This window comes from Panthera uncia, assembly GCF_023721935.1.
Source record: "Panthera uncia isolate 11264 chromosome D3 unlocalized genomic scaffold, Puncia_PCG_1.0 HiC_scaffold_8, whole genome shotgun sequence".
Lineage (NCBI taxonomy): Eukaryota > Metazoa > Chordata > Mammalia > Carnivora > Felidae > Panthera > Panthera uncia.
The window spans coordinates 54,908,455-54,934,563 of record NW_026057586.1 but is presented as its reverse complement, the minus strand read 5'-3'; the positions used below and the strand labels follow the sequence as shown (position 1 = coordinate 54,934,563).

At 40.7% G+C, this 26,109-nt stretch overlaps 1 protein-coding gene across 8 annotated transcripts in view; it reads left to right on the top strand.

The window, feature by feature from the left end:
• The window catches only part of EPB41L3 (erythrocyte membrane protein band 4.1 like 3), a 147,853-nt gene that overhangs the window by 88,519 nt on the left and 33,225 nt on the right, over positions 1-26,109 (top strand). For all 8 annotated transcript variants that reach the window (XM_049620389.1, XM_049620393.1, XM_049620391.1 and 5 more), the window contains exons 4-9: positions 7,159-7,263; positions 8,438-8,480; positions 16,332-16,407; positions 18,743-18,961; positions 19,296-19,383; positions 24,452-24,604. In XM_049620389.1, coding sequence (XP_049476346.1) covers positions 7,159-7,263; positions 8,438-8,480; positions 16,332-16,407; positions 18,743-18,961; positions 19,296-19,383; positions 24,452-24,604 — 684 coding nt within the window. The remainder of the gene's footprint in view (positions 1-7,158; positions 7,264-8,437; positions 8,481-16,331; positions 16,408-18,742; positions 18,962-19,295; positions 19,384-24,451; positions 24,605-26,109) is intronic.

Genomic DNA, 26,109 nt, shown 5'->3' with positions numbered 1-26,109 from the left:
ACTCTTGGTTTCGGTTCAGGTCATGATCTCATGGTTTGTGAATTCAAGCCTTATGCCAGGCTCTGGATTGACAGTGTGGAACCTGCTTGGGATTCTTTGTCTCCCTCTGTCACTCTACCCCTCCCCTGCTTGCTCCCTCTCCCTCTCTCTCTCTCTCTCTCTCTCTCTCTCTCTCACTCACTCAAAATAAATAAATTTTTAAAAATAAATAAAAGAATAGGGTTACATACTAAGACATAGAGATAAAATTATTTGCTGACATGCTTCAGAATAACCAGGGGAAGGATGAAGTGAGTGGAACTCAAGGTGACCCAAGCTCGTGGTCCTCAGAAGGCATTTGTTGAGGTTGGATGACAAGTTTACAGGGCTTCATTATATGTCCGCTCTATTTTCGTATGTGTTTGAAATTCCCCCACACTAAAACATTTGCAAGTAATTTTTAAAAATTACTCTTCTAGGGGCACCTGGGTGGCTCAGTCGGTTAAGCAGCCGACTTTGGCTCAGGTTCTGATCTCACGCTTCATGAGTTCCAGCCCTGCATAGGGCTCTCTATCAGCACAGAGCCCACTTTGGATCCTCTGTCCCCCCTTCTGTCTGCTTCTCCCTCTCCCCCTCCCCATGCACGTGTGCGCACATGCTTTCTGTCTCAAAAATACTTAAATTGCTCTTCTAATGGACAAATAAAAATAATAAATTTTATCACGGACTTGCCAGAGGATGCTGGTTGATGAGCAGTACAATTGAAAACTAATGTTTTACAGGCACTATTGTTAAAGATACTGAATGACCTTTGACTTGGGGGAAGTTTCATTGATGCTGCCGAAAATCTTATTTTGTTTGCTTGTATTTGAGTAGTGATGGCAGCTGTGTCCTCTCGAATTTAGCGCTCAAAGAAAGCAAAGCCTCTGAACCTCTCAGCTAATCTGCCGTTTTGTTGTTTGTAGTTTGGATTTCCTAGTTGTGCAGGGTAGCTCCTGAGCAATCACTTCACTCCATCGCCCAGCCTGTGTTTGTTACCAGATCACGGTGGGTTTTCTTGCAGGCATTTTATTTAGACTCGGGGTTCCTGTGTGTGTGCACAGAATACAAGGCGCATGGCAGCTTTTCCTAGGATGATTTAATTTTACCATTGGCATGTGTTGTGATTAAAGTTTTTGATTTCTCTAAAATGTTTAGTCTTAATAAAAATTTCAAGTTTTCCAGTATGGAGTTTCATCAAAAACTTAAAAACAGGGACTCCTGGGTGGCTCAGTCGGTTAAGCGTCCGACTTCAGCTCAGGTCACGATCTCGCGGTCCGTGAGTTCGAGCCCCGCGTCGGGCTCTGTGCTGACAGCTCAGAGCCTGGAGCCTGCTTCCGATTCTGTGTCTCCCTCTCTCTGCCCCTCCCCCGTTCATGCTCTGTCTCTCTCTGTCTCAAAAATAAATAAACATTAAAAAAAATAAAAAAAAATAAAAAACTTAAAAACAGAACTACACTACGACCCAGCAGTTGCACTACTAGGTATTTATCCAGGGGATACAGGCGTGCCATTTCAAAGGGACACATGCACCCCAACAGCAATGCTATCGACAAAAGCCAAAATGTGGAGAGAGCCCAAATGTCCATCCACAGGTGAATGGATAAAGAAGATGTGGCGTATATATGCATATACACACACATACACAACGGAGTATTACTCGGCAATCCAAAAGAATGAAATCTTGCCATTTGCAACTACATGGATGGAACTGGAGGGTATTATGCTAAGTGAAATTAGTCAGAGAAAGACAAATATCATATGACTTCACTCACACGAGGACTTACAGACACAGAACAGATGAACATAAGGGAAGGGAAGCAAACATAATATAAAAACAGGGAGGGGGACAAAACATAAGAGACTTTTAAATATAGAGAACAAACAGGGTTACTGGAGAGGTTGTCGGAGGGGGATGGTCTAAATGGGTAGGGGGCATTAAGGAATCAGCTCCTGAAATCATTGTTGCACTCTATGCTAACTAAGTTGGATGTAAATTTAAAAATAAAAGTAAAAAAATTAAGTTTTCATTTACTCGTGATAAAAATAAAATCATTTGGAGCTCAACTTTGTTAACCTTTTTAAGTGTTTAATGAATTATTAACCATTTAAAATAAGGCATTAAGTATTTTTGTCCTTGTTCTTCTCCTTTTAATGAATAGAACTTTTTTGAGCAGTTTTATGTTTACAGAAAAATGAAGCAGAAAGTACAGAGACTTTTCATATAACCCCCTCAAACTCTCTTCTCCCTGCTCCCCTCTTTCCCTGGTTTTAACATTTTGTATTAGTGTGCTACATCTGTTGTAATTGATGAACCAACGTTGATACACAATTATAACTAAAGTCCATAGTTTACATTAAGGTTCACTCTGTGTGGTATAGCCTATGGGTTTGGACAAATGGGTAATGACATGTAGCCACCAACATAGTATCATCCAGTGTCGTTTTACTGCCCTGACGATCCTGTGTGTTCCACCCGTTCACCCCTCCCTCCTCCCTAACCCCTGGCAACTGCTGATCTTTTTATGGTCTCCATAGTTTTGCGTTTTCCAAAATGTCATATAGCTGGAATCATACATACAACCATTTCAGATTGGTGTCTTTCACTTAGTAGTAGGCATTCGCGGTTCCTCCGTGTCTTTTCATGGCTTGATTGCTCGTTTCTTTTTAGTGCTGAATAATATTCCGATGTCTGGATTGTAACAGAATTTATCCACTCGCCTGCTGAAGGACATCTTGGTTGCTTCCAAGTTTTGACGGTTTTAAATAAAGCTTCTATAAGAATTGATGTGCAGCCTTCTGTATATACATAAATACATGAGTATGACAGCTGGATCATATATTAAGAGTCTGTTTAGTTTTGTACAAACTGCTAGACTGTCTCCCAAAGTGGCTGTGCCATTTTGCATTCCCACCAGCAAGGAATAAGAATTGCCGTTGCCCCACACCCTTGAAAACATTTAACGTTGTCTGTGTTTTGAATTTTAGCCATTCTCATAGGCGTGTAGGGGTATCTTGTTTTAATCTGCAATTCTCTAATGGCATATGATGATGAACATCTCTCCACATGCTTTTCTTGACATCTGGATACCTTTGGTGAAGCATCTGTTCAGATCTTTTGCCCGGCTTTTAATTTAGTTGTTTTCTTATTGTTGAATTTTACGAGTTCTTTGTGTCTTTTGGATACCAGTCCTTTATCAGATATGACTTTGCAAATATGTTCTCCCAGTCTTTGGCTTGTCTTCATTCTCTTCAAGTTTTTCTCTTTTGACGCGTTTCTCCTAATGTTCAACACTTTCATGAGTCAATTTAGAAAAAATTTAAATTAAAATAGTTAAGGGGCGCCTGGGTGGCTCAGTCGGTTAAGCATCCGACTTCAGCTCAGGTCACGATCTCACGGTCCGTGAGTTCGAGCCCCGCGTCGGGCTCTGGGCTGATGGCTCAGAGCCTGGAGCCTGCTTCCAATTCTGTGTCTCCCTCTCTCTCTGCCCCTCCCCCATTCATGCTCTGTCTCTCTCTGTCTCAAAAATAAATAAAAACGTTAAAAAAAATTTAAAAAAAAATAAATTAAAATAGTTAAGAAGGAAAACTGTTCATATTGCTTGGGGAATTTACCATTCTTTAGATATTTAAAGTCTTTGACTCCTGGGGTGTAATATCCCCATTTACTTTATCAGAAACAGAAACCTCACTTTTTAGTGGTGAAAAGAGGACAGAAAGAAGGCAATCCACCATTGGTTTGTTACTCTAGGAGAGCAAAATCAACTTTCCTGGATGTTCAGGGGTTAATACTCAACAGTCTGAGCTATGAATGCCCTTGAGTCAGAGACATGACTTAACTCATAGGAAACAGCAAACAAGACTAAAAACTATTATCTTCTCTGGTTAGGTAAATTATCCATTAATTTAGAAAAACCTCTGTCAACATTTATTTAACCTACTCAATTCTGACTCATTATGGCTATATATAAACACACCTAATGACAGCAAAGTACCTAGATTAGATTTGATCACTTAATGAATATCATGTCTTCAGTAACTAAATATTTAATGTAAATCATTTAAAAGTTTCAGTCTGATTGTTGAGCTTTAGTTGTATTTTAGGTGTTATTACCTAAAGATACACACAAGTATCGTTAAGTAGAAATAACTGCCTTGCAAAGTTGAACAGTGTACAAAAATAATAATCTGAATTAGAAGAGTCAAGAATTTGGGAGAGTTGGGCGTAATCCTATCGAGGGTTGGAAAATAATCCAACTCCGTTCACTGGCAGTCTTTCTCCTCACACATGCAGGAGGGTGCTGAAGCCACATCTGGGCTCCGTGGGAAAGAGCCTCGTACCCCTTAGTAATGTTTGCCACGACACAGGGGACCCAGTCATAGCCTCGAGCCCATGGCACCCTTGCTTCACAGACTCTTGTATTCTCACTCAGGGATGAGGAAATGAGGACCCAAGTAACTTAAAATACTCTTCCAGTGTCATCTAGCTAGCTGGTGGGTTGTGGTGATAGTTAGGAGGTAGGAATTTTAGGGTTTACGATAGCCATCTCCAGTAGACCCCAGACAACTAATCTTGCTTCTTAGGGGGGACAGACAAACAAACGCCAGCGTAAAGAATGGGCCACTAGGTAATTGTCTTAAGAACTGTTTGTAATGTTCAAAATAGGCTCAAAATATTCGGTGAGAAAAAAATCCGGTCGATTCAAGAGAGAGCTATGAATCATTAATAGAAAGCAAATTGTGAGGAGCCAGAAAAGTAAGATCTAGTTAGTACAGTGGTCTGTCCTTTGGCTAATCCCCGCCACCTGCTAGACAAAGGGAAGACCACAGCAGCCAGAAGACTGCTAACTAAGACAATGCCCAAGGCAGCCTGCGGCATATCCAGAAATGATTCCACCATTGAAGGGCTGCTGGGTCAGAGAATATTGGAGGCTCTGTAGAGAAGAGTTTCTTTATTTGTTTTTGCTTTATTTCTACTTATTGAGAAAGTAGTTGGGCCAGACTGGTGTATCGGGTGGTCGGGGGAGAGCACGTGTGTGTAAATATTGTGGTCTGGGTAGTAAGCAGGCAGTTAACTATCTAAAGAAAGCGCGGGACACGTTAATACTGAACTGCCTATTGGCACCACAAGGAGCTGTCTATGTGCTCTGTCAGCAAAAATGCATACACAGTAAGTTCCACGTTCTGTACCCTGCCCCGTGTCAGTCACTTGGGCTGGAAGAGCTAATGTTTATGGAATGCTTGATACGTGCCATCACTGGCCCAAGTTTGAATTCTTTGTGTTATTTGAATGTCAGCCATCCCGAAGAAGAGGGTGGTACCACACACATTTGACAGAGGGAAAAACAGAGAGGCTCACATAGCTGCAAAGGGCCTGATGAGGAGTCAAACCCAGGTTGATCTGCTAAAGCCACCGCTCGGCCATTACATAATGCTGCCTCTCTCATCTGCCTTTCCTGAACTTGGGTTCTTGTCTGTAAACTGAAGATAATACCAGTAGAGGCATTGGAAGAAACAAATTTTTATGAAAACATTATAATTTGTTCGACGTTCAGAGATGATATGCTGTTTATTAAATAAAAGATTCAAACCAGTGAACAGCATTTCATTGTCATACCATTTATTCATATCCATGCAACAATGTAGTTTTGCTATTTTCATGCATTATTAAACTTTTTTCAAATACATCATTGAGTATTTAGCTAGATACAATTTAGGCTTTACTTTTGTATCATATAGATTTATCTTTTTTTTCCTAAATAGTCCTGCTTCAGGGGGCTGAGCAATTTACTTCCAACATAATTATAGTTGCTTAGTAATAAACAGCACTTACAGGTTTCTGAATTTTTACTATTTTGGCATATACAGTGTTTATCAATTTTCCTATCTCTCATTGTTACTGTATTAAATCTTAGAGGTAAATGTGCTTAATGTATTGGCGTGACATGTTGGCACTGTCCAAACGAAACATAATTTAATTGTTGCCAGTTAATCCATCTCTGTCTCCAAGACCAGGTTGAGAGACCTTTGAAAGATCCCATGAAAATATGATACTGGGTATCACAGTAAATTAAGCTAATAGATAGTTTTGGGTTTTTTCCCCCTCAGATGACTACCTTTTTCTCTTCTCCAAATGACTGTGTTATGGTTAAAATATATATGTATAAGTGTATAAATGATAACTAATATATATGTATAAATGATACACATTTATCATGTATATGGTAATGTACATGATTATATGTATAAATGATATGTATATGTATAAATGATAACTATATAGATGTATAACATATACACATGTATATATGTATAAATGATAACTAAAATGTTTAGTTATGTGTATGTATGTATAAATGATATGTATATGTACCTTATATGTATAATGATACCTTATATGTATAAATATATACATTTATATCTTATATGTATAAATGATCTATGTACATCATTTATACCTTATATGTATAAACGATAACTAAAATGTTTAAACTTCATGAACATTTGATGTTTAATAGGAAGGATTTCTCAGAAAGAAATTCAGAGAAAATTGAACACTGTAATACAAAACTGAAATTTGTGGCCAAAAAAAAAAAAAAAAAACTGTAAAAATAAACCGATGAAGTTAATGGGCTTAGAAAGCAATCGGTAGCTAGAATTTCTAAGTAAGCATTGGAATAGGAAGTCTTAAGGGGAAGTCTGTCTAAGATAAGGGATGGGTTCGATTCTTCAAATCTGGTCGTGTGGGGACTGAGTTAGGGCATTCTGAAACACGGCTTTTGCTGGTCCTTTGTACTCTTTCACTCTCAAGATTTTTCTATTTCACAAGATAGTTGAGGCTTCTAAGCCCCACGTCATTTCCCCAGCTACTTCTATTTCGAAATCATCAGCGGGTTGCCTGAACTCACTCAGCGGTACCAGTGAGTTTTGGTTTCATTAGTTGGTTGTCAGGGCAGAGTTTTGTAGGCGTGGGCCCACGTTATTGAACCTTTTCACTAGTTAGGAGATGGTGAAGTGGTCATACTTGAGTGTCACGTACTGAACAGTTACAGCAAGCAATATTTCAAATTTTATTGATTCTTACCCGTGGCAATTGAGAGAACTTTGTGTGTTGACTTGTTTTTGTTTTGTTTTCCACAGAAACGCTCCAGAGGCCAAGTGCTCTTTGATAAAGTATGTGAACATCTGAACTTGCTAGAAAAGGACTATTTTGGGCTTACGTATCGAGATGCCGAAAACCAGAAGGTGAGTCATTAAAAGCAATACAAAACGTATGTCTTGAGTATTGCTGCAAGAAAGGGGATGAAAACTGAACTGGTAGATCATTTTCTCCATCTCCCTCATCCTCCCACATTTACACCTTTGAGTCCCAAAATGCTGTTAATCACCTCATTTCTTTATTAAAGATATTATTGATAACTTCCTTTAATCTTGACTATTCCAGAAACAGTAAGTCGGTATTTCACACATGAGTTATTTATGGTTCCAGGAAAGCATCTTATATGGTTCTTTTCTTGGATGATGTTTTTCAGTGGAGTTGAGCCCATGAAAATCAAATACTTGTTGATACTAACTAACATAGAAAACGTATTCCCTGACTGATGTCCTGTACTTAATTCATCTTTGTATGCTTTCGTAGCCTTACAAAACCAAACTGTGACACGGGTCGTTTGCTGACCAGACCCCTGTCTAGTGTATTCAGCAGGTATTTAACATAATACCTCTATAGACTCTTACACCTGAGTAATACAGTCTATTCAGGGCTTTGTCTCACTGATTCCCACAACTACCTGAAAAATAAAGAAGAAGAAATTGTTTCTGTTGTATTCGTGCTTGAAACTAAGTCACAGAAATTTTGCTCATAGATGTTACTTTGTTTTGACGTTGTGCATTGAATCATACTTAATACCTACCCAATTCACTGAACAATGTCTAACTTCGTTACTAAACAGCTGAGTTTTCTGATGAGGAAAATAATAAATCTCAAGTGAGTGTTCATTTGTTAGAACACTGTGGCTAAGAATCTGTAACCACAGAAGTCACTCTGTGGGCAAAGGCATCAGTATGTCAACCTACATGTGTCTTTAATTTATTCTAGTAACTTCTTTGAACATAGAATCCACTATTGTATTTCTCCTCTGTTTCTGCACTGGCTCGAATCTTTGAACGTAGTGTTGTAAAAGAAAATTATCTTGTCATGCACGAATTGTGCATACACACACATTGTCTCGTCACACTGGTGCCTGAGCCCTCGCAGGGCCTGGGGAAGGGGCACCGGAGGTGGGGGAAGGTCGTAAGTCCAAGGGCCTGCCAGCAACGGTTCCCTCTCAGATAGGCTTAGTGCATGTCTCTACCTGAGCATCGTGAAGTTATTTTTATTTTTCTCTGGTTCAAATTCAAACTGTCATTTCCTTTTCAGAATTGGCTGGACCCTGCTAAGGAAATAAAAAAACAGATTCGAAGTAAGTTCTTTTGGATTATTTTACATGGAGATGCGAAATGAGATGTTCAGAGAGCATGGTTGTCTGACTTGGTGGCCCATACCCACAGCTATGAGTGAGAACACTGATTTTTTTAAAAGATTAAGATCTCAAATTTTATCTTTGACAGGTTGGCCTGGCTTAAATACCCATTTTTAACCATCACAGCTCAGGAATAAAATGACTATGACATTTGACCTATTTCCCTGCTTGTGCACAGAGTGTGAAATGTGATTTAATCAGGTGATGCTGCAGTTGACAATTAACCATTTAAAAGTTCCAAACTTAATTAATGTTAATTAAGCCTAACTGCCACAAAAGTATAAAAGTCAAGTTAAAGGTAATAGTCACTGACTAGTTGAGAAATAGAGTAACAAGTCAGACTGAAGTTTACTATCTGGTAACGGCCTCTATTCTTTTTTTTTTAATGTTTGTTTATTTTTGAGAGAGAGTGAGAGAGAGAGAGTGTGTGTGTGTGTGAGCAGAGGAGGGGCAGAGATTAAGGGAGGCACAGAATCCAAAACTGGCTCCAGGCTCTGAGCTGTCAGCACAGAGCCCGATGCAGGGCTCGAACCCACAGATTGAGATCATGACCTGAGCCGAAGTCGAACGTTCAACCGACTGAGCCACCCAGGTGCCCCAACAACCTCTGTTCTTGGTCCCTAAAGGCAAGTTAAGAAATGCATATTTCCTAACAGACAAAACAATTGCAGGAACAGCCCACGAAACTGAAATACAGGTAGCTAGAAAGTATGAGACAAGTTGCTACATCTTACTAATAGTTAAATGCAAATTAGACATCCTTTTTCACTTACGCAGATTAACAAAGATTGTGCAAGTTACTAACGCACTGCACTAGCAGCTACGTGCACAGCTAGTAGAGTGTGAATCGGTACAACCCTTTAAAGAGGGTACTGGGTCAGTATTGATTAAAATTTAAAATGCGCTTGTTCTTTGACCCCGAATTTTACTTGTAGAAATTTATCAAGGATTTCCGGTGCCTTTGAATGTGCTGAGATATCAGAACACACCATGGTCTAATAAAAAGTAATGAGTAGTGAGCCGTGTGAAATGGCTTAATAGTAGATATCTCAAAAAAGTCACTCTAATGTAGATATTAGAGAGACTAATGATTATGTATATAGCTAAACATGTTTATCATATTTTTAGGAGAAATTTGATATATTTGCTAATAAGAAACTTGGTAATCAAGTTTTTCATGGAGTTTTTTCATGAAGTTACTAAAAGCAGATGTGTTGAATGTGTATCCTAATATGTTACCCATAAGGTTTTCTGTATTCATCTAAATAATGAAATGCTATTTCTTTCTTGGGTGATTTGTAATCACAAAAAGCCCTTTGAAAATATTTGGTAGAAATAAATTGGGATTGGGGTGCCTGGGTGGCTTAGGTGGTTAAAGTGTCCGACTCTTGATCCCGACTCGGGTCATCATCTCACAGTTTGAGTTTGAGCCCCGCGTCGGCTCTGTGCTGACAGCCTGGAACCTGCTTAGGATTCTGTCTTTCCCTCTCGGGGCCCCTTCACTGCTTGCTCTCTCTCAAAATAAATAAACTTAAAAAAAAAAGGAACAAGAAGAAGAAATCGGGATTGAAACCAGGGATAGCTTCAGTTGTGAAAACACTCCTTTTCATTCCGAGTCCTAATAAAAAATGTGTGATGGTGAGTGTGTCCTAGGAATTTTTTCATGAAGTTACTAAAAGCAGATGTGTTGAATATGTATCCTAATATGTTGTGCATAAAGTCTTCTATATTCATCTAATTAATGAAATGCTATTTCTTTCTTAGGTGATTTGTAATCACAAAAAAGCCCTTTGAAAATATATTAAATGTCAGGGATAAGTCACAATATTGGTAGAAGAAAAGCGGTATAAACATCTATTTTCTTCTCTCTTGCTAATGGAATTCTTTTCTTTTTCCTTAACTTCCCATTTATCCTGTCCTCCTACCTTTCTTTCTGAGAGAAGAAACAGGGCAATCAGAACTGAGATTTAAAGGATATTTTCATCATGCAGCTTAGGCGATACTTGTGACTGCAACATAAAGAAAACTAAGTGATAATCCTGCAGATAGAGGAGGAAACAAGGAAAATTGGAATTTTTTTAAATTGAATCTGGTATTTTTATCTGTATTCCTTTTGGTTCCCATGCACCAACGTGCCCTCTTTCCACAAAATTTACATCCTATCAACGCAAAGAACTGTTAAATCAAATGGAATTATTGTACCATCATCTCCTTTTCATAAATATAAATGAAAGCCAGGAAATAAACAGATCAAAACCACAAGGAGATATGTATCACCTTACCCCTGTCAGAAAGGCTAATACCAGGGTGCCTGGGTGGCTCAGTTGGTTGAGCATCTGACTCTTGATTTTGGCTCTGGTCATGATCTCATGGTTGTGAGATCGAGCCCTGTGTTGGGCTCTGTGCTGAGCACGGAGCCTGCTTAGGAGTCTCTCTCCTCCCCGGGTCCTCTCCCCTGCTCACGCCCTCATGCTTGCTTGCCAGCTCACTCGCTCTCGAAAATAAAAAAAAAAAACAACAATAAAATTTTAAAAAGGATAACGTCAGAAAGACAAACAAGTGTTGGCGAGGATGCAGAGAAAAGACACCTGTGTGCACTGTTGATGGGAATGTAAATCAGTGCCGCCGCTGTGGAAAACAGTACGGAGGTTCCTCAAAAAACTAAAAATAGGACTAACATATAACGCAGCAATTTTACTTCGGGGCATTTAGCCAAAGAAAACCAAAACACTAATTTAAAAAGATATACTCACCCCTGCGTTTTATCACAGCATTATTTATTTTTTTATTTATTTCTTTTAAATTTTTTTTAATGTTTATTATTTTTGAGAGAGAGAGAGAGACAGAGTGTGAGGGGGACAAGGGCAGAGGGAGAGGGAGACACAGAATCTGAAGCAGGCTTCAGGCTCTGAGCTATGATCACAGAGCCTGACGCAGGGCTTGAACTCATGAGCCACGAGGTCATGACCTAAGCTGAAATCGGACGCTCAACCGACTGAGCCACCCAGGTGCCCCTATTGTAGCATTATTTATAATAGCCAAGATATGGAAGCAGCCCAAGTGTCCATGGACTAATGAATGAATAAAGAAGAGGTGGGGGGTGTGTGTGTGTGTGTGTGTGTGTGTGTGTGTGTGTGTGTGTGTGTAAAATATTACTCAGCCGTAAAAAAGAATGAGATTTGCTATTTGCAACAGCATGGATGGACCTCGAGTATATTATGCTAAGTGAAGTAAGTCAGAAAAAGACAAATATCGTATGGTTTCACTTCTGTGTGGAATCTGAAAAACAAAATAAACAAAGCAGAAACAGATCTACAAATACAGAGAACTGATGGTGGCCAGAGGGGGGGCGGGGGGGGGGGGTGTCATGGGCAGAAATGGGTGAAGGGGAGTGGGAGATAGGGGCTTCCGGGTGTGGAATGAATAAGTCACAGGGATGAAAGATACTACGTAAGGAATATAGTCAGTGGATTGTGATGATGATGTGTGGTGATAGATGGTAGCTGCATTTGTGAGCATAGCATAGCGTAATGTCTAGAGTTGTCCAAGCACCATGTTATACATCTGAAACTAATGTAACATTGAGTGTCAAATATACTTGAGTTAAAATGCATATACATGCATATTTTAGAATACATACACATTTATGTATGTATGTATGTATGTATGTATGTATTTATTTAAATGATTGAAGGAAGTTTTCTTTTCATGCTGTAGCTCCACAGTATGTCTGTAGAATTAGGTCTTCTCAGAGAAGGGCAGTCAACCTGATATGTTAAGTTACTTAAGAATTTAAGTTACAGGGGTGCCTGGGTGGCCCAGTTGGTTGGGGGACCAACTTCAGCTCCGGTCATGATCTCAAGGTCTGTGGGTTCAAGCCCCGCGTCAGGCTCTGTGCTGACAGCTCAGAGCCCAGAGCCTCCTCCAGATGCTGGGTCTCCTCTCTGTCTTCTCTTCCCCCCCTCCCTTGTGTTCTCTCTATGAAAAATAAACATTTAAACATTTTTTTAAAAAGACTTTAAGTTACTAATTGATGAGAAATAGAAAATTCTGAAACTGAAGAGTTTATTCTTATCAAAAAATGATAATTCTAGTCATTTTAATGCAGACCAGATGTTTAAATTTCTAAAAATACTGTATTTTGTGATGTAAATATATTTATAATATAATCATTTCATACTATACAGTATATGATCTATATAGTGTATATAGTAATTTATAGTAATTTTATGCCATGAATGCAGCATACTTAAAAATTCAAGATTTGGCAGCCATACAATACTAAGTTAGAATTTTCAATAAGAATGAACTCTTCAGTTTCATAGTTTTCTATCATAAATTTGTGATGAAATCCTGTGTCAACATTTTAGGAATATCATTTTAACACATTCAAGTGGTTTCTTGTTTCTAACCAGGGCCATCATCTGAGCAGATTCAGGCTTGTGAGCCCATCATTACATAATCATAGTTTCCCAGTTGATTGGTTTCTATAAGATTCTTTTTTTTTTTTTTTTAACGTTTATTTATTTTTGGGACAGAGAGAGACAGAGCATGAACGGGGGAGGGGCAGAGAGAGAGGGAGACACAGAATCCAAAGCAGGCTCCAGGCTCTGAGCCATCAGCCCAGAGCCTGACACGGGGCTCGAACTCACGGACCGCGAGATCGTGACCTGAGCTGAAGTCGGACGCTTAACCGACTGAGCCACCCAGGCGCCCCATCTATAAGATTCTTTATGGGAATATATATTCAAGCCGTAATCTGCCTCTCTTGTTAATTTCAAATCTTACGCCTCATTTAACTAGATTTTTTTTTCTTGATGGGGGATAGATTGTAGTTTCCTTAAACATCCCACTTCAAAGTATGGTCCCCAAGCCCACCTGTCTTGAAACCACAAGGGGGTTTATTAAAACCACAAGTTCTGGAACACCTGGGTGGCTCAGTTGGTTAAGCGGCCAACTCTTGATTTAGGTTTGGGTCATGATCTCACCGTTTCGTGAGTTTAGGCCCCATGTCAGGCTCTGCGCTGACAGTGTGGGGCCGGCTTGGGATTCTCTCTCCCCCTCTCCTCATGCTGTCTCTCACTCTCTCTCAAGATAACTAAACATTAAAAAAAAGAAGAAGAAGAAGAAAAAACCACACACACACAAGTTCCTGGGCCCGTACACCAAATCTCTTGAATAAAAATCTCTGGGTAGACGAGGGATACAGGAGTACTGATGCAGAGGGGCACTTGTACCCCAATGTTTATAGCAGCACTCTCAACAATAGCCAAATTATGGAAAGATCCTAAATGTCCATCAACTGATGAATGGATAAAGAAATTGTGGTTTATACACAATGGAGTACTACATGGCAATGAGAAAGAATGAAATATGGCCCTTTGTAGCAACGTGGATGGAACTGGAGAGTGTGATGCTAAGTGAAATAAGCCATACAGAGAAAGACAGATACCATATGGTTTCACTCTTATGTGGATCCTGAGAAACTTAACAGAAACCCATGGGGGAGAGGAAGAAAGAAAACAAAGAGGGTAGAGTGGGAGAGAGCCAAAGCATAAGAGACTCTTAAAAACTGAGAACAAACTGAGGGTTGATGGGGGGTGGGAGGGAGGGGAGGGTGGGGGATGGGTAGTGAGGAGGGTACCTTTTGGGATAAGCACTGGGTGTTGTATGGAAACCAATTTGACAATAAACTTCATATATTGAAAAAGAAATAATAAAGGCACATTTAAAAAAAAAATCTCTGGGTAGAGCCTAGGAATTGCCATTTTTAGCAAGCACCTCAGGCCAACTATAGTTTGAAATTTATTTTCCCGCTGTGAGGATTTTTGCATTGAAATATCTTTCTTCTACTTTTATTATGCCTTAGTTTCCAACCTAGAATGTTTATCTTAAATTTATTATGAGGAGATTGTTTAGTTACATTGCTAAACTATTCATTGGATTCGAGGCATACTTTGAAATGGATAAAAATTATAAAAGAGCAATAAATCCATTTCTCATAACTAATCCATTAACTTTCCTTCCAGTTGCTTGGGGGGGAAGCCAGCTCTCATTTATGAACCTCACCATTGGCAAGCAGTGAGGAGATCCATCATAGCAGAAAATGAATAGGAATCAATAGGAAAGTAAAACCAGATCAGACCATTTTTCAAGTAACAAAAGGACTTGGAAGAATAATCACTAGAAATATATTGGATTGACCGATAGCTTATAATTCTTACTGCCCATGTTTCAGTAATATTTTCTGAGTGATTTAAAAATGATATTAAGCAGCCAGCGATACCTGGCCTTATGCCACTTCTTTAAAAGACAACTCGGGGAGTGATCCTGCCGTGTGGAATTTTAAGTATAATATGAATGGTAGCATCTAATATGTTAGATCTAACATCTAATATGTTAGAACTAATAAATGTACCTGTGCCGTTAAGATAGAATATAGGTATCCTCTGCAGCTAAGAGTGTTTGCCTCCTTCGCAAGAGAGTGGCCCAAAGAAAGCAGCTAGCACTTAAAATGCTACCCCTTTCTTCTGAATGTTTGCAAAGGACTTGTGGAGAAAATGGAAGTTTCCAGAAGTCAATTAATGGGGAGAAGAGGGTGTTAGGGCATCTTTGGGGAATATCTGAAACATAAGGGCTGGACTGTGAGGTCACAGAATCACAGAGTGAAAAGAGTGGCTACAGCTTGTGGTGTAGAGGAAAGGCTTCCAGCATGGAAGCCAGGGAGACTGGGAGGAATTTTTCAGGAGCACAGTCAGAATATAAGCAAGGTCTACACTGTGGCACTTCTGTGGTTACTACACGGAGGGAACAAATGTCTGGTGAAGGAACAGCCAGACTTTAATAAGGTCCTGCCTTAAAAGCCCAGAAGAGAAAAACGAAGTGAATGTGAATTAAAGGAGTGATCCGTTAGAGAGAAAGTACATGGAGAAAAGAAAAGGCTGTTTTTCCTTGTTTATAATGATAAACCACACACAGTTAGAGACAGTATTAATAAAACGGAGAGTTGAGTAGAGCTTAATAACGTTTCAAGCAGAAGTGTGGACAGTACAGAGAGTACGTGACTGTAAGCTGACACCTGGTTGATTCTTTTCCTTGCCGGAGAGGCCAAAAGTCGATGCCATAGGATAAAGACAGGCAAGACGTTAAGAGCATCAGCCCAAGTCGTGGCCTCATAAGGAGGTGTGGAACTTAGTAAAGTACAGTTAATACATTCAGGCCTCTCTTGAACCAGGCATTTCCCCAAGTGAGAAAAGAATTTTCAGCAGCCTAGAGAGCAGCTCACAGAAATATTGACTACAAGAAACCTTCCATTAAAAAATATCTTGAACAGTTCCTTGCCGTGTATTGTAATGGGATTTGACCTGCAATGGCAAAGCAAGAAGGACAAAGGAAATGGGATTGTGCCTGTACTCTTGGTCTGTGAGCTATCGAGAATGTCATAGCAAAAGAACCAGTCAATTCCGGACTTGTCTGATTGAGGATTATCCGTACCACTCCTGTTTTGTCCCTCTTCCAAAGGCTTACCCTTGTCCCTGAGAAAGGGAGGAAGCCTAGTCAATTTCCAAGCTAGTTAGAAGCACCAGTACAGGATTTGGGCAAAAGACTAAAAACTAGATGAAGTTTCAGACCTATCTGGACTTCATTTGATGGAGACTTTCCGGTTTTCCACTTGGGAGCAAATGTTGCCTGGGTGTTAGTGCTTGGAGTTGAGTGAGGCAGTTCTAACTATCAGAATAAGAAATACAAAGGGCTTTTCTAAGGTTCCATTCTGATGTCTCCTCTCTGCAGGTGGTGCTTGGCACTTTTCATTTAATGTGAAATTTTACCCACCAGACCCCGCCCAGCTCTCTGAAGACATCACCAGGTATTTGAAAGTTGGCTCTGAAAAAAGGCAGGCATGTCGGGAAAGCTGCTTCTCTTTATTCTCCGGAGAAAAGCGTGCTTACGTCTGGTAACCTCACAGTCATCCCCACAGAAATGGCAAACCAAAGGCAACAGAGTGAGAACAAACATCTGATGAGAAGATTTGCCAAATCCTGTCTGTTCACAGTGAATCTTTGGTGCTAAGCTGATAGTTCCCTCTGCCTGACCGTGGCGGGAAAACACACAGCCCTGAGAAACTGTCATCCACCTGCCACGATCACAGTGGATGGGATTCAGCATTAAATGAAACAGCAATTCCTAGCAGTCCTGCTCTCAAACTCCGAGTCAAAAAAGTGTGCACGTGTGTATCATTTTTTAAATAGCTGCCGTGTATCAGATTGGTTATATAAAAGGCATAAGCATCTAAGCAGCGATTTAAAAAATGATACATACATGCACACGTATGATACACATAAACATGTACATTTAAGAGTTTATTTTCCATGACCTGTCTAGACAAAATGATTAATTCATTTTGGCGAAAGAAGACCCAGAGAAAGGAATCGAATGTAAAACTATTCTTGTGCGATGACTGGGCTCCGGGTGTGAGAGGAGTTTCCTTTATGAGGCTGGCCTGGGTTTGCTGTGTGTTCTGGGCTTTTCCGCATCCTGCCTTGGAACCCCTGGCTCTCGCACCCTGGTTGGCAGTCAGTTTGCAGCCAGTCAGGGTGACGTTGTGCCATGTGTGCTGGGTTTTCTGTGTAAGCCTCACATCCTCCTTGGAGGGCTTTTCAGAAAAGGGAAAGGACTCAAAACTCTGGTGCCTTGCTATGAGTAAAAATAATTTCAGCAGGCATGTTAGGAGAAGGGCAAAAAATAGTTACAGAGGATTTCTTTTACATGTGCATGAAATCGAAGAAAATGTAGGATTTTTTATTTAAAGATAACTTTTTTTTTTTTTTAGTTTTTTTTTTTCAACGTTTTTTATTTATTTTTGGGACAGAGAGAGACAGAGCATGAACGGGGGAGGGGCAGAGAGAGAGGGAGACACAGAATCGGAAACAGGCTCCAGGCTCTGAGCCATCAGCCCAGAGCCCGACGCGGGGCTCGAACTCACGGACCGCGAGATCGTGACCTGGCTGAAGTCGGACGCTTAACCGACTGTGCCACCCAGGCGCCCCTAAAGATAACTTTTTAATAATATTGAGGAACCACTTAATTGTGGCTGATTGATTGGTTATAGAGCCAAATACACCTGGATTTGAAATGCAGTGCACGCACGGTTCCCATCTATTTGTGCAATGTTTACAGAGCCTGTGAGTCTGTATTACATGGAGTTTCCTTCACATTTAGAGGGGACCTTAAGACTTTAATCATAGTCTTCAGCTTCAACCGATTAACAGTTTATCTCTTATATGAAAGGTATTTGTATATTTTATTATACCTCCATGCTGGGCCTTGAAGAGTATTTTTAAACGTCATCGATGTTAACACTTACCTTGGGGTCTTCTGCAGTTAGTATTAGATCTATAGATCTTGAAAAGCAGAGTAACAGGGGAGATAAGTCTGCTATGAATGGAGATACTTGCATGATTTCTCGGCCAAATTAGGTGGAACATGTTTTGTATTCCTTGAATAGAAAGCTGTTTACTTTTAATGAGGAGGTTCTCAGATTTTAAAGTAGTAAGTCTTCAGAGTTAATCTTCCTATCAATTGGATTCTAGAAAGTCCGCTAAATAAAAAAAAAAAAAAAAAAAAGAGAGAGAGAGAGAGAGAACTTGAAACAGGAGAAATTGTTCTCATAAAGAGACCACTGCATGAGGAATGCAGGAGGTTGAGAGCAGAGTTTATGATGGTGTAGCTGTTGAGTTACCTGAAATCTGGTCGTACGGCAGGACCTTTAACCGAGACTTTAAAATGATACTTCCTTAAGGCTGGTAGAGACCTAATAACTGCATTTAACAGCACCATTTTTGTATGATAATTCCCCCAACCAGAGATTGCAGTGAGTGTGTTGAGGGCTCATTTATTTGATTTTAAATGTTAGTTCTTGTAAAAGATGTTAAAGGAACAGGTCTTGAGGTTTCTTTTACTCTGTGCTTTAGTTATAAAAGCTTGTTTTATTATGAACATTGGCTTGCCTCTAGATGCCCTTAAATATTGTATTTTGTAGCCAAGCATTTTCCCCTGACATCCCAATCAAAATACAGATGAAGGAAAATTCTAGTGAGATTTTTCAACAGGAAGAACTCGCTTACAGTACAGTATATATCAAGTGGCCTGCTTTTCACATGTCCTAACGCTGGCTCTTTGCCTTGTCTTTTGGTTCCTGGAAGGTACTACCTCTGCCTACAGTTGCGAGATGACATCGTGTCCGGAAGGCTGCCCTGCTCCTTTGTCACCCTGGCCCTGTTGGGCTCCTACACTGTCCAGTCAGAACTTGGAGACTATGACCCAGATGAATGCGGGAATGATTACATTAGTGAGTTCCGCTTCGCCCCAAACCACACGAAAGAACTGGAAGACAAAGTGATCGAGCTGCACAAGAGCCACAGGTCAGTGCAGAAACCCTGAAGACATGCGACTTAGCGTGTGCCTCGGTGGGTGAGCCTCACTGGCACTACCTGCTTTTCCCAGGACTGATGTCAGTGGCATGCAGGTTGGGACTGCAGCAGAGTGAAGTTCTGTACTTGGTGCAATTCTGGGTAGTTACATTGTGGCTCCGATGCTCTTTGAGAGCCTTTTGTCTTGTTATTCTCCCCCAGCCCCTGCCGACCACAAACCTGCTAGTGCCTCTTCGGGGACTTGCTTAGTATATAGCCAGGGGCTATGTGGGAAATATTACAGAGAGCAAAGCAGCATTGTAACACATTTTTTTTTTCTTATCAGAGGAATGACGCCAGCAGAAGCAGAGATGCATTTCTTGGAAAATGCCAAAAAGCTGTCCATGTATGGGGTCGATTTACATCATGCCAAGGTACGCATTTTTCAAACCCCAACCTTCCTATTCAGTTGTATTAAATTCAAGGTTATTATTAATACAGGCCGGTGATTTTTACTACAGGCATTATAAACAGAAACTGGGGGATTCCAATCCGTGCTTGCTTTTAAGGCCTGCTCAATGATAAAGCACATTCAGCTCTCTGATACTTGGACTGAAGGGTTTGCTCTGCATGGCTCAAACTCCCATTGCTCCTGGCCTCGGCTCCTGAAAGGTCACAGTAGGCAAAGCCTCCGATTGCCTGTTGGTTCAGTTATAAATGTATCTTCACATCGCAAGCTCCTAACTCAGCCCCCTTCCCTGTCACAGTTTTATCTCCCACTTTGTGCCAACACGTGCCCTTTGCTTCTGCCAGATCCTGTCTCTGCCTTTTCCCTGAATATGCCTATCTTTCTCTGGGCTGTCCTCCTTCCTGTCTACCTGTCCAACCTTGGCCAACTGTCCAAGACCCAATCGTCACATCTCTTATGTGCCAAGTGCTCTTTATGCCTCTGTCCTGGATGATGACCCGGCACACAGCAAATACCCATTAAATTGAAATAACTCTCTAGAACTTGGGTTCTCTGACAGACAATCAGTGCTTTGAAATAAGGTTATAATTTTGAAGTTCCACTAAAATTAACCCCCCAGGCTGAGGCTTGCCTAGTTGATTGGTGGCCGGCGAAATGTTAAAATTCTATCTTGGCTACGGAGTCTTTTGAAGAAGTTGGGACCGGGCTGTAGGAGGGTTGAGGTGGCGAAGTTGCGTAAAGCTGTTTACTTTGGGTCACACTTTTCCCAGAATCTCTGTATTTTTCAGCAGTGAGAGAATGACTGTAGGGGCTATTAGTCTATTATTTGAGCAGCTATGAACAAAGGTACTGGAGAAGAAGCACGGGAAGCCTTACAAAAACTTTCATCCAAAACATAGGAAGTTTGTTAGGATCGTGGGGGTCGATGCTGGAACTTTTAGTAGCCTTAAAAAGATGAGTGTTTGAAGTTCAGAGGCAGTTTCTTCTGACTTGGGCTGTCAGGAGACCATCACTCCCGTATGGGAGCGTGCCTTTAGTACTAACGGACTGCATAGTCACCAGTTTTGGGACCCAAGGAACACGCAGTTAACGGGCTTCCAGGCATGCAAGTATCTTACACCGTTACGGTTGGGGCCAAGAAACGAAGAGAGTTTCAGCTGGCTCGCGACAACCCAGGGGACCCGTCTGTGATCTGCAGGCTCTGTTGATGCTGGAAGTGGGGCCCTTCCCTGCTTGGCTCTCAGTGAGCAGACTGATCCCCACTGAGTTTGGACAAGGAAATGGTGGCCATCCGATAAACACAGGTTTGATTGCTTCTGCCTGCAGACCATGCTGTAGATCATACAGGACAGGCACTTCCAAGGCCTGAAGACCTGAACACTAGCAAAATCTCATAGACTCGGCTGGGGCATACCTACCTGAGGGATGTGTCGGTACATGGAATGCCGAGCTCTTTGACATTGGTGTGTAATTACAACAGCAGGTGTAGCTCTGTTTACTTGCCAGTTTGTTATTCTGTTTTTTCACTTTCTAACTCAGATAAGAAAATGTTGTGTATTTTATGCTATAGAAGGCAGGATGAGGATTCAAAAAAAGGGATATACGCTAAGATTGCTTTTCTCTTCGAGCTTTTCCCTAGGTGGCTAACAGATAAGGAAACAAGAAGGAAATGAAGGTAGCCTGAAAATTCGAGCAAATTGAAAGCTTGTTTTTTGAGTTACATTACTCACGATGGTTCACTTACTGCCCAGGAAAAATAAATAAGTAAAAGATTGGGGCATACATTTGGGGCAGTACAGCTCTAGATTTATCAGTGGTCCTATCAGTACAAATAAAAATCACTTAACATCGCTATAGCTACTAAATTAAAATAGATCACTGCTTTTTCATTCACTAATATGATTTGAAATCACTCCAATTAAAAAGAAAGAGTTAAGGAAGCACCATTGCAGCCTATTACAGGATTTCATCTGAATATTAAGTATAACGAATGTTCAGCTGCGGACTCCCATTTTCTGGCACGGCCACACTCCATCATTTCAAGGAGGAAATTTACTGAATTAAATTAGAACTGATTTCCGGTTATAAGTGAGATGCTTCTCTTCTGTGGATGGTATAAAGCCCTGGGCTTTAGGGCCTATTTAGAATTTCTGAATTGTGATTTTGGACTCCATGGCTCTGTATAAAGAATACATAACATATTATTAGATGCGGGTCTCTTGTTTTGGAAAACCTATTCTAAATGCTTTGTCTTTTTTTCTTAGGAAGACTGCCTCTGCTTGTTTGTCATTTAATGTCAGTCTGAGTAGGTGCTGTCAGAGTCATTTATTCCACATAAGATTCTGAAATACATATAAAACTCCTTATTGGGTAGCCCATGGACCGAGTGATAAGTGAAGGATGCAGAGTTTGAGCAGTGATTTTAAATTAAGGGAAGAGTACACTCATTTGTTTTATTATTTTTTTTTTTTAATTTTTTTTTTCAACGTTTTTTATTTATTTTTGGGACAGAGAGAGACAGAGCATGAACGGGGGAGGGGCAGAGAGAGAGGGAGACACAGAATCGGAAACAGGCTCCAGGCTCCGAGCCATCAGCCCAGAGCCTGACGCGGGGCTCGAACTCACGGACCGCGAGATCGTGACCTGGCCGAAGTCGGACGCTTAACCGACTGCGCCACCCAGGCGCCCCTCATTTGTTTTAATTATGATAGACTGAGACCATCCAGATCTCCCTTCAGTGCTCCCTGCTAAAGGGAGCATCTAATGTGTTTATTGGTAGGGAAACACCCACGTCCCCAGTAAAGACTGCTGTGACAGCTTTCGGTACAAAAAAATTACCACGCTGACGTCAGGACTACGGGCTGTGGCAGAACACTTGATAATCAAACGTGTTCCTCTGTTGTTACTTCGGAGTAACGACATGGAAACGTTGGTTCAGTTTAAAACCCCACCTATTCCTGACGTTTTCTTTCTTCCCTTGCCCTCTCTTTCAACAAACGTGTGATGGCTTAATGCCTGCTAGGGAGGTGCTGTATGACCGCTGATTGGGCAAAGGTAAAACAGAGCTCCTGCCCTCAAGCAGCTTCCAGTCTTGAGGAGAGCACGGTGTGGGAGGGAGCTGATTGGAGCGCCACTTGCTTGGGGTGTGCTGGTGACGACAGCATGATACAGGGACACGGGAGGCCTGTGTGGTGGAGAGGAGGGGTCAGAGGAGGCTTCTTCCCCCGGAAGGATTCTGGCTTCTCCTTACTCAAAGACACTAATGGGCAATTTAAAAATAATAATAACAACGAAAGAGCTTTTAAGTGTCCTTTCTTCCGTAGGTCAAAGGCCTAGTTCCCCAACTAAGCTCTGTATTTATCACTCAGAAAGCGAATCAAGGACCTTTAATCAAACAGTCCCCGCCTCGTGCCTGCATTTCTGCTCCGGCGTGAGGAGTCACCTCTGAGTGGCCCTGTGAGCACATTGGCTGGTTCTGAAGGATCAATAGTGCCAGCTATTTGTCAGTATCAGGCTCTAGCTCTTCCAATTGCTCGTTCAGATGAAAGCCCCTGATAAATGGTGAACAGCTTCTGATCTTTGAGCTTCTCCTCAGAATTTAATTATGTTGTAATATCCTGCCATCAAGTATTTCCACTTCTGTAGAGTAATTTTGTACCTTAATGGAGCGATCTGTTTCCAGGGTAAAATATTTCATTTTAATCCAGTTAGATGGTATTTGTAGACTTAAGTTTCCTAGAGATGGACCGAAATATTTATTTTTGATTCTGGAAATGTTCATTTTCTGCCTTGCACTGGCAAGATTGAGGAAGTAAATGCCCACAGTGGGGATGAGTCAGACTCTCCTGTTTGGATTCTTCCATATCCCCCTCCCCTCTTCACCGCTGCAGAGTGACTCAGTTCCAGGGACAGTCCTGCTGATTAATACGTGGCAGAAGACCTCAGCTTCACCTCCTATGTGCCCCCTGCTTCCGACACCCAGTGTGACAAGGAGATGGGGACGGAGCCTCACACACAGTCCTGCCTTCTGTCCTTTGTGTCTCCCCCACTCAGGGCCACCACATGTGTTGATTTTATCCCGTTTCACCCAAATACAACATGTAGGGGGCATAGGATGTACACACTCGGTCTCCTGAGCTTTATATGACCTCCCTGATGACCTCTGATCTCTGAGACTTCTCATCCCACATCCCTAGGAAGTGACCTAAAGGTGAAATAAATGTGCCAAGTAGCAGAACAACAAGCTATAAATATAGCATGCTCCCACTTAAAAAAAGAAAACTATATACCTATAGAAAATGTGCTGATATTCATGTATGTGAACCGGTTTTCAAATGTGACTGCAACTGGGCAGTGTGTGTGTTCCAGGCACATTGGGGAAGTACACTCATAATTTAAAAAATGATTTTATATTTAAATTTCACTCTGACACTAATGGTATGTAAAAAAGATTTTTTTCCAAGGCTCTCTTTTAATGGAACAAACTCCAAAACACTCTTTAGAAGGGGCAGAGCCTCTCTGTTAGTATACATAACAGCTGAACGTTCTATCTCTGCAGCCAGGCTGCTCATATTCAACTGAGAAGGACCCTTCACATCTCCATGCCTGAAAAATGTCCTCCTGTGTAAACTAGGAACAGTCATAGCAACTCTCTCAAAATATCACCGTGAAAATGAAAGGAGTTAATGCACATTAGACGGCTGTAACCATTTTAGAAGGACAGCGATGATTTCTTCCTGCTATTAACACATCATCTGGTCGACCTTCTCTGTGTGCAGTATTTACGTTGTAAGATACCTGAGCATGAGCCAGTTTTACTCTGACATATCTCCATGATGATTAATATCTTCATCAGGAGCCTATTACTTTAGTGGCAGTGTTTAAAAAAAAAATGGCTGCAGTGTTCTTCATATTTAAATTAGAGCTATAGGTAGTCAATTATAGGTTCTTTCATGGAAGCTTAAATCCCCTACTCAGCTGTCAGTGGAAAAAAGTGAAATACTGATCCATTGTTTCTTGGTGCTCTTTTCCAGGATTCTGAAGGAGTAGAAATTATGCTAGGAGTTTGTGCGAGTGGTCTGTTGATATATCGTGACCGACTGAGAATAAACAGATTTGCCTGGCCTAAGGTTCTAAAAATTTCATACAAACGGAACAACTTTTACATTAAGATCCGGCCAGGAGAGGTAAGTAGCCCCGCATTTGCATGTACCTTGAACAAAGAGGTACCTGATGGCAAACAAAAATTTAAATTGCCTGCGCCCAAGTTCTGAACATCATAGGACATGGTGATTTCTGTCTCAGTGCCAAGGAGAATTTATCGTAGACTTGTCCGATAAACAGCAATAAATAAAACATTTTCTTCTTTTCAGTGGTTTGATTCTAATTTTGTCCCAGTGCATAGGTTGAAAAAGTTTTATTTTTGGAGCTTTTAATGTAAAATCGGGATTTGTGAACAATGTTTTGTATATTTCCAACTGCGGTATAAAAGAAACTCTTAGGTGCTAAACCTTTTGTGAATAAAAAAATAGATTTCTTCCTGTTTGTCTCTGTTTTACATGTCCATGACCTGTCTTTGTACTCCAAATCTGTTGGCACCCTAACATGTATAGCTTAGCGATAATGTGATCAAAGCACAAGAAAGATTATAGCAAGAGACACCAAGGGTACATTACATAAGTGTCTCATAGCCTCGTACATTTCTGCCTTTTTCTTTCAATCAGGTAGACTGATGAGAAAATCAAAATCGTTAACTTATCGTTGCTCCTCGGGTACAACCATCCTGAACTACTTATATCCTCCAAAGTGGTTTACACATAACAGGAGATATTTACCACCTATGATCTGTTTAATAGATGATGAATAAACATCCAGTTTCTAACGAGCATGCATAATCTAATGGAGGCAGGCAGAGTTCTAAGATGGCAGCTCATCCGTGTCTCTGAACTTTTTCTGGTACGATCCAGAATGATCTCCTGTCCTCCAAGTCAGCCTCTCCATTGGTGGAAAATGTAATTTAAAAATCAGGTTGTATGTGATGTAATGTGATGCATGGTGACTACAGTTGTAATGCTGTACAGTATATGTGAAAGTTGCTAAGAAAACAGATCTTAAAAGTTCTCATCACAAGAAAAAAGATCTGTAACTATGTGTGGTGATAATACACATATACACTGAATCATGTTATACACCCAAAACTAATATAATGTTATATGTCCGTTGTACCTCATTTTAAACATTTTTTTAAATCATACTATAAAGCAAGGAATCCTGTTTAAATATAAAGTCAAACATGTCTGTGAAGACTGAAATAATCTGGAAGCTTTTCTTATAAATACCTGAAATTAGTTTTTTATAATTCCCTAAAATTGCATATTAAACTTACAACCGATAATATATTTGGTTCATCCAACATTTACTAAGCGAGCACGTGTTTATCGTCGAGCACGATGTTGGTCCCTATCCTTAAGGGACTTTCTGTTTGGCAAAGAATCAGTCTCGTGCACTTAGAATTCTGTCGTCATGATACGTATCGCACATAGGATAACATTCTACATACGTGGAACAAACAGGCTGGGGTGAGGGCCCAGATGGGAACGCTGGAGAAATGCATCAGGAGACAGTAGTGAGCCATGGGAGGTTTTCAAGAGGACGTGATACGCTAGACGAATAATTTGGAATGAAACTGCAG